The sequence below is a fragment of the Hippocampus zosterae genome, chromosome 2 (genome assembly GCF_025434085.1).
Source record: "Hippocampus zosterae strain Florida chromosome 2, ASM2543408v3, whole genome shotgun sequence".
In the NCBI taxonomy this organism is placed as follows: Eukaryota; Metazoa; Chordata; class Actinopteri; order Syngnathiformes; family Syngnathidae; genus Hippocampus; species Hippocampus zosterae.
In genome coordinates this window covers 41,347,812-41,356,820 of record NC_067452.1, presented here as the reverse complement: position 1 = coordinate 41,356,820, position 9,009 = coordinate 41,347,812, and the positions used below count along the sequence as shown (strand labels likewise).

At 56.8% G+C, this 9,009-nt stretch overlaps 1 protein-coding gene across 1 annotated transcript; it reads left to right on the top strand.

The window, feature by feature from the left end:
- Positions 1-115: 115 nt before the first annotated feature.
- On the top strand, positions 116-6,716 carry LOC127594101 (natural resistance-associated macrophage protein 2-like). Its single transcript, XM_052056036.1, has 16 exons — positions 116-401; positions 1,202-1,288; positions 1,485-1,624; positions 1,808-1,930; positions 2,315-2,434; positions 2,508-2,614; positions 2,683-2,753; positions 2,817-2,884; positions 3,353-3,508; positions 3,585-3,743; positions 3,823-3,909; positions 4,331-4,450; positions 4,526-4,675; positions 4,875-4,948; positions 5,031-5,184; positions 6,219-6,716. Exons 1-16 carry the CDS (start codon positions 380-382, stop codon positions 6,324-6,326), a joined length of 1,746 nt encoding a protein of 581 aa, XP_051911996.1. The 5' UTR covers positions 116-379; the 3' UTR covers positions 6,327-6,716.
- The last annotated feature ends 2,293 nt before the right edge of the window (positions 6,717-9,009 follow it).

The following is a 9,009-nucleotide window of genomic DNA, read 5'->3' as shown; positions in this document are numbered from 1 at the left end:
ACAAGAGGAGGAAGAAGCAGCAGCAGTCACGTGAAAAACGATTCGTCCAGATGCCGTCCCTTCGTGACTCACTTGGGCCAACGTTTATTGGGGTGGGGGGCTGAGGGGCGCCGGCAGTGGGTCTCCCCCGTGAAGCAAAGTGGCAATTCACTCCCTCGAGTGAGCCCCGCCCCGGCCACCACGTGAGCGGTCGCTCCTCCTTGCCGGCCGCAAGGCGGTGGCGGGGAGGGGTGAATCACCTTGACTCCCACCCCCGCGCGGAGGGGCCGATGTCCAAACTCGAGGGGTCCTTCCACTTCCTGCCCCTCGGTGCAACTTTGGCCGTTCCGCCGCCGTCGAAGCGCAGACGACAAGTGAAGCAATTTGGCCGTCGGTCGCGATGTTCTCCTTCCTTCGAGCAGGTGAGTTGCCTTTCTCATGCTTCCTTCTTCTTTACAGGGGGGGCGGGGGCTTTGCTTTGGCTTTTTTTGCCCACCCCGCAAGCCATTTCACCCGATCACCGACGAGACCACAGAGAAATCCTTTGAGTTATAGGCGCACTTGAACGGGAGGGGGGGGGGGCGCTCAGGGGGCCACCTTTTCACATTTGAAACTTTTCAATGTGGATGAAAGAAAGTTGACTCTGATCCTGAAGAAAAAAAATCTTGATTGTTATGACTTGATTGTCACCAAAATGTGCTGGCAAATTCTGTCTGGCAATAAGCCAGCGATTGGCATCCGAGGCGGAGGGATCGTTGGGGACGGCTCTTTTCCGGTTCTTTTCCGGTTCTTTTGTCCGTTGGCCCTTCATCTCTGGCTGCCGGTGATGCATCAGGTCAGGCCCAAGCGTCAAAGGCTTGCGCTCCATGGCAGAAGGTCGTTGAATCCGCGCAAAACAACCTTCAAAAAAAACAAACGTGCGTGCTTTGCCAATAGTGGGACAGAGACCCCCCCCCCCCCCGACCGCCCAAAGCTCAATGGGTGACGATCCATAAGTAGCCAAGCGCAATTCTGCGGATGAACGCTGGAGAGTCCAACAAAGAGTGCCAACCAAAATCCAAGTCCCAAATCCAGTTTTCCCAGCCGACGGAAATGGTTCCTCCGTTGGCTGGAGGGTCGCGCTCGATTGCGCTTCACGGAGCGGATGGAAAAGTGCCGCCTTTGGGCGGAGATGTGCGGCTTTCGGGACCGTCCCAACTGCGTCTTGACTTTGTGCTTCCAGCCAGGGCGGGGCGGCTCCCGCCTGAGAACGTGCGCATCTCCTCCCTGCCCCCCACCGCGGACGAGCCTGGAGACGGCGACGGACGAGGTAGCTTTTTTTTTTTAATCACGGGGCCGCTCGCTTGCGTTGATTCGAGTCGGCGTCCTTCGGTCTCCCGTCTTCCAAAGACGCGGAAGGCTCCAAATGGTCCCGGTTGCGGGCGTGCCTCGCCGACGGCCGGGAGGGGCTCCGGGCGCTTTGGTCTCGGTGACTCGCCTTGATGCATTTTTGCGCCATCATTCAGAGGGGGCCGTCTGCGGGAAGAAGCTGGTGATCCAGACGGGGCGCACGCAGCGGGGCGCCTTCCTCGGCGGACATGACCCCGGAGCCGCCTCGGCGACGCATTTGGAGGAGAGCGCCCCCACGCGTCAAGAGGACGCCGAGGTAAAACGCAAAGCCCGCCGTCGGGCGACGAGGTTGATCTGAGCACCAAACGCAATCCGGGACGGCGCGGCTGACGGGCCGAGGTCGGCCGCGCCCATTTTGTGGTTTTATGGGATGGCGCCGGGATCATCTTGGAGCGCCGCGGACGCTTACTTCTCGATGTGGCGTGTGTGTTGCCCGCAGAGGGGCTTCAGTTTGCGCAAGCTGTGGGCCTTCACCGGGCCGGGCTTCCTCATGAGCATCGCCTATCTGGACCCGGGAAACATCGAGTCGGACCTGCAGTCTGGAGCCAAGGCCGGCTTTAAGGTACGCGTGCGCGCATGCCGCCCTCGTCCTTGTCCTTGTCGTCAGCCCTTTTTGAAAGGGGAAAAAGGAAAGATGGGGCCGGCCGGACCCGCAAAACAGGTTGGCGGGCTCTTCGGAGCGCGCATGGAGACCTGCGCCTCATTTATTTCCACAAAGCGCAACGACTCAGGCAGACGTTGTCAACGTCCAAAGTTGGCGTGAGAGCAAGTCAGCCGTCTTTGAGGTTTTGCTGGCAGAAAATTGCGCCCCGCAAATGAGCCCGAGCGGCCGCCCGCCACAATTTGGCTCATTTGGCTCAATGGAAAAAAGCGAAAAAACCCCAAGGTCCGCCCCCCGGGGGCCGGCAAATCTAATAACAGTCGGTGTCGCGTCGCTTGCCGTCAGCTTCTGTGGGTGCTGCTGGGGGCCACGGTCATCGGGCTCCTGCTGCAGAGGATGTCGGCCCGGCTGGGCGCGGTCACCGGGATGCACTTGGCCCAAGTGTGCCAGCGCCGCTACCGCACGGTCAGTGTCCCGGCGCCGTCTCCATCTCTCTGTCCGCCGCAGCGGCTGGAGCGGCGTGTCGCTGCCCGCGCAGGTGCCCCGCGTCCTCCTGTGGCTGATGGTGGAGCTGGCCATCATGGGCTCCGACATGCAGGAGGTGATCGGCTGCGCCATCGCCTTCCACCTCCTCTCGTCGGGCAGGTGAGGGCGCCGCCGTGCCGTTTGCGCCCGTCCTCGCTGAGCGCTGTGCTCGTGGCCCCCGCCGGCAGGATTCCCTTGTGGGGCGGCGTCCTCATCACCGTGGCGGACACCTTTGCCTTCCTCTTCTTGGACAAGTACGGTGAGTGCTTTTGCCCCCAAAGGCCCCGCCCGCAACCTAAAGCGCTGGCTGGCGCTCTCGCAGGCCTCAGGAGGTTGGAAGCCTTTTTCGCTCTGCTCATCGCCGTCATGGCCGTCGCCTTCGGATACCAGGTACAAACGCGACTCTTTTTCGTGTTTCTTTCTTGCTTTGCTTGCACCGGCCTCGACCTCGACGGAGTTTTTCGGGTTCGTGACGGGCCCGCGGCTGAAACGGGGAACAGAAATGTGCCAAAAGAAACCGAAGCCCGTCAAAGCGGACAAGTGACATGCCATCGTGAGCATTCATGAGGGAAAGTAGCCATTCCGGAGCTTGAAAAGCGACATTGCGAGCATTTCCAACCCAAAACCCCCATCAGGATAGGGTTGGGGGGGGGGGGGGAGCTGATTCGAGCGCTTTGAATTGCAAGCGTGTCCGCGCAAGGAATTCAACTGCAACTGCTGACCAAGCGCAGCGATCCTTTCGGCTACCACTAGAGGGAGCCGCGTTGAGGGCCGGGGTGAGGAGGAGGGAAAAACAAAAGGACATCAAAGCAGCGTTTTTTTTTTGTCTTTGTCTTCCGGGCCCCTGGCCCCCGGCAGTACGTGACGGTGCGACCGGACCAAAGCCAGCTGCTGAGGGGGATGTTGGTGCCGTCTTGCCGAGGCTGCGGCGCCGTCCAGCTGGCTCAGGCGGTGGGCGTCGTGGGCGCCGTCATCATGCCCCACAACGTTTACCTGCACTCCGCTCTGGTCAAGGTGGCGCCGAGGCGGACGCCCCCCCCCACCCTCCTTTACGCCAGAGCCGCTAAGCGTTGCCGACTGTCCTCCTCAGAGTCGGGAGGTGGATCGCTCCAGCAAGAAGAGCATCAGCGAGGCCAACAAGTATTTCTTCCTGGAGTCCTGCTTGGCCTTGTCGCTGTCCTTCGTCATCAACGTGTTTGTGGTGGCCGTCTTCGCCGAGGCCTTTTATGAGCGCACCAACGCGCAAGTGGTGAGTACGGCCTGCCCGAGTCCCGCCTTTCTGCTTTTTTTTTTCTCCCCGCTTCAGTTGCGGGGCGCTTTGCTTGCAGAACGCTGTCTGCAACCGCACGGGGAGCCCCCACTCGCACCTCTTTCCTCTGGACAACAGCACTCTCCAAGTGGACATCTACAAGGGGGTACGCCGCACTCTTTTCTCACGACTTGGCAAACTCCCAGGTGAAGCTCCTCTCGCGTCCCAAAAACGAGACTTTGGAGCCGAGTCCAACAGTCCAGGTGTTGTTAAAACGGCTCATGCGGAATGGCGCTTGCTTTGGAAGGCGGTCCTGTAATCCCGCCGTCATCGATGTGCCCCGCTTGGCCACCGGGCGGCAGTGTAACGCCCTCGCGGGCAGCCGTTGACAGATGCGTCGGCTTCTCTTCCTCTTTTGCGTCCGCTCCGCCGTCACAATGGTTGTCGGAGCTTTCAACTTTCGATCGGCTGCGAGTCGCTTGACGCTCGGGCAGCCGTAGCGCTCCTGATCTGAGGCCGAGTGGGCGCGGCGGACTGGAGGTGGGCGCGGCGCCAAAGAGCTTGAACGAGCGTCCTTTTGTGTTCAGGGAGCGGTGCTGGGCTGTTTCTTCGGGCCGGCGGCCCTCTACGTGTGGGCCGTGGGCATCCTGGCGGCCGGTCAGAGCTCCACCATGACGGGAACCTACTCGGGCCAGTTTGTCATGGAGGTCGGCGCCCCAAAGCCCCGAGCCGCTCCGAGCGAAGAACGCCGGCGATGCCTTTTATCTTTTTTGTCCCCGCAGGGCTTTTTGAACTTGCGCTGGTCTCGCTTCGCTCGGGTGTCGCTGACCCGCTCCCTGGCCATCGTGCCCACGCTGCTGGTCGCCGTCTTTCAGGACGTGCGCCATCTGACGGGCATGAACGACTTCCTCAACGTGCTGCAGAGCATGCAGGTGGCCCGCGTTTCCCATCCTCCTCCCGACTCGCTTTCCGTCGGATACGATGCATACGCTAACCCCGAGTGGTCGCGGGGGGGTGATCTGGCTGCGAAATGAGATCAGTCGGTCGCTAAGACGTGGCTTGGCGAGACGGCACCGTATCAGGAAAGTGGAGCCACGAGTGTGTTTTTGTTTTTTTGTGTGTGTCCCGCAGCTTCCGTTCGCCCTCATCCCCGTCCTCACCTTCACCAGTTTGCCGTCTCTCATGAAGGACTTTGCCAACGGCTTGTGAGTGCGGCGCCCTGCGCGTTGCCCCGCTTGTTGCGTTGGAAAAGCAAATTGGCAGGCCGGCGTGGCTTTGTCCCCGCAGCTTTTGGAAGATGTGGGGCGGCCTGGTCATCTTGGCGGTGTGCGCCATCAACATCTACTTTGTGGCGCTTTACGTGGCCATGCTGAGCAGCGCCTGGCTCTACGTGCTGACCGCCTTGCTGGCCGCCGCGTACCTGGCCTTTGTGGGATACTTGGTAAGCTCTAAGCCCCTTTCACACACTGAAATGACAACTCGGCCAATTCGGTCCGGTCCCGGGGGGCCGCGTGCACACAGTATTTGGCATTTTTGGGCACGTTTTTCAGACTTTAAGAGTACATTATTCCGTCGTATCGAACGGGATTCGCGTCCCCCCCCTTCTTCCCTATGCTCTGCAACTTCAAGTAACTGCGCCACCTGGCGTTGAAGTGCCTGTCATTACAAGTCCAAATGAAATGAATGCAGTCGTTGACATCGAACCTTAATCGCGTACCAACCTCCGGCGGGCCGGATTTGGCCCGCGGGCCATAGTTTGCCCACCCCTGGTGTATACTGCGCAAGGTTAAAATATCCAATATCAAATTTAAATTCATAATTTGTTGTGTGGTAATCAAAGCTTACTTGTGTTGTTTTACTGTAAATGGTTACAAGCTTAAAAATATACCCAATCAGAGATTGGAACTTTTTTTTTGAGATGGCTCTTTGTTCCCGTACTTTGTCATTTATTTTTTATAGCACTCCATGTTGTACTGTATGTTGACACATCGGTTGACATTATTTTTGGAAGTAAATTAATTTAAGCAACAAAAAAAAACAAAAAACTGAGGAGCCATTTGGGAGCCGAAAGAGCCGGCTCTTTTTAGTGAGCCAAAAGAGCCGGCTCTTTTTAGTGAGCCGAGCCAAAAGAGTCGTAATTCCCATCACTAGCTTCAACGTGTAGCTCTTTGGTTTGAACATTTGACACCGACCGGGTCAAATGAGATGAGGTCATCGTTAGTTCTGCGTTCATATTTTGAGCCGCTTTCTTCCGGTGGTGTCTCGTGAGAGGTTTTTAGTTTCTGAGCTCAAATTTGTGCTTCGGCTTGATAAATGCGTTGAGTTGAGCCGGAGCAGCAGGCCGCACTCAACGGAAAGTGCTTGAATTCAGCTTCGGCGCGCGTGTCCCAGCCCAAAGCGATTCCTCCGCAGCCACAACTGTGGCAAATGCCGGCTGCAAAAAGTTTTCACTCCACTTCTCGGCATTGTTTGCAGACGTGGTTGTGCCTGGTGGCTCTGGGGGCGCCCCGCCCGGATCCGAGCGGCCTCGGAGGGAACGACGTCGGCGTCCTGATTGAGCCCCAGCCGGAGTTTGGTTCCTGACGGCCGCGACGGCCTTTGAACGGGTCCAGGGTCGCCCGCGCAGGTGATGGCGCTTTGCGAGTCGGAGCGAATTCCTCAACGGGTGTCGCCACTGAGGCCCCGTTTGGATGTGAATCTGGTGCTAATCTGAAAAGAAAAAAACGCCCCTTTTCCACTTGTTGCTCACACGATTTTGATGACTTAAAAGTTGTGGCCATCTTTGAACCCCACCTGAAAACTCACCCGTATTCTTTGGCATTTGACTGTTTCCTGCTTCCTGTCATCATTGTTACTGATTGACTGTTGTCTATGTGAGTTGCTCCATGTACAGCACTTTGTATGCAGCGGTGGATGTTGGGAAGGGCTTGCTAAATACACTTGAGTGGCGATGCTAAGCAGCCTCTTGAACAGTGCCGTGTGAATGTGATGTTTGGGGGGAGGAAAGGCATTTTCCTCAAGCCTGGAAGCTCCCATCCAAGAAATCATCCCCCGTCCGTGTTCTGAGGGCAATCCGGAGCCAGGAGGCCGGGGGACGCCCCGATTCCGGAGGCACTTCTCTGATTGTACGCTAGGGGGCGGTGTTGCCATTCAACCAATACTCTTGAGATGAACTACTGGCGTGTTGGGCTCCACTGTGCCAGGGTTCTTTTGCCTCCCGATACCACAAACTGTACTTCAAAATGCTAGGGACGCAACTTCTCTTCTTTCAAACGAAAAACATCTCTGTTTTAAGGGCGTTTCCCCACCCTATCTTAGCATTAGCTAATGACAATCACATCGAAGTAAGCTATGTGATTGTCTCATGTTTTGTTTTGTGGCCTCGGAATGTTCGCAAAGCGCCGCTTATTGTCAAGTGAACCGAGTTCAACTTTGGTCGTTGCATTCGATGAGGCCAAGCGCCTTGAATACGACAAAGGCGAAATGCGCGGCCGCTGCGTATTCCCGCGTGGCCCTTACATGTTATTCTTTGCGTGGTCACAGTTAGCATCAGTAGTTGCGGTTTTAGAAGCCACGGATATTCGAACGCAAAGAGTGGAGCGACACGTGTCGACGCTTCCGATCCTCACTGGCGTATGTTCTTCCACCTCGATGGGAGAATGGCGACTTTTGTCCGGAGTAGTCCAGAAAGTCTTCCTTTCTTTCCACAGAAGGCTATTACACTTCCCCCCGGCGGCCAAGCGAGCGGAGCGCCATCAATTGGCCGCAGCGCAAACTCGTGAGCGGCAAACGGTGTCATTGGCCGCGTTCTACTTTCTGACCTTGTTGTTTTTGAAGGCACAACTCTTTACGTAGAGGAGAAAAGTCAGGTCGAAGTACGGCGAGGCCGGGCGGGGACGGATGATTGGCATTTGCCGTCAATTTCAACAGTCAAAGATGACTGGAATCGGAGACCTTTTTTTTGTCGTGTTTTTGGAGTCACCGGCGATCTCTTGGGGCACGCCAGGCGTCCGGGACCAGGGTTCCGTGTGGTTGGACGCGCGCTAACGCTTGCCGAGACGCGTCGTCAATGGCGCTCGTGACAAATTTGTCCCATTGCCATCACTCGGATGCGCAAGTGGCCAAGCGCCGTTGTGCGATTCCCATGCGGGCTCGTCGCTTTCCCTTTTGCTGGCCTTGCGGTCGCCGCCCGCGCGCTCAAGTGAGCTGAGGAGTGGCGGCCGGACGGGTTTGTCTCCTTTTGTTTTCTTCTTCTGGTGTCACGGAGGCCGACTTATGTAAGAGGGAGGGAGAGTCTTCCCGCCTGCGAGCTTTTGTTTTTCTCAATGAGCCAAACGTCTCCCCGCCGAGCCTGTGCGCGAGGCCCCTTTCCTGGAAACTTCCAGCAGAGGCGACCGGGGGCAGGCCCGAGGTTTGGGGCGGGGGTGGCGCCGGTGGTTGCGCGGCTCCGGTAGTGGCGGAGGCTGTCGGGAGTGGGCGTTCTCTTCCAGCAAATCACGTGACTGCCGACCCGAGCGGCCCGGCCGCTCTCGGCCAGCGCTTCCTTTTCAGCGGCGGTGGCGTTTTTTTTTGTTGCCATCCTTACATACGCATGTTATTCCACACCCAAAAACTTGGATTCTTGTTCCCCCTCCCACCACCTTACACTTATACTTTCATATTTCTCAACCAATTCAAACCACTCCAACTTCAAAATATTCCCTCCCCAAATTCCCGCCAGCCAGGTTGTTTTTCCTCCTTCCTAAAGTTCACCGTTTTGTACAATTCCACATGGCCCCTCTCCCCAAAATTCAACAACATTCAACCAAAAAGTTGCACATCCTGCCCCTTCAAAATTCATCACCGACTGCTGCATTGGCCAAATGGCACACATCTCACCGTCAAATTCAATTTGCTTCCATTTTCAGTTGGAATTCCCACATGCAGACATGTACTACGTAATCGGTGTCCAAGTCGCGGCCCGGGGACCGGATCCGGCCCGCGACGTCATTTCATGTGGCCCATGGAGGTGTATCATCTCCCATCGACTTTGTGTGTGTGTGTGTGTGTGTGTGTGTGGGGGGGGGGGGTTATCATTAAAATAATGCAATTTTCCATTCTAATCTAGAGCGTTCAGCAATTGAACAGCACAGACAAAGAAGCTGGTACTTTTCAGAGTTGAATGGTAGAGGACAATTTCCTTCTGACTTATACGTTCCCTCTCCGACACGAACTTTCAGTATGTTACCTGTCGATAAATTCTTTCAAGAAAATTGGACCGGTCGTA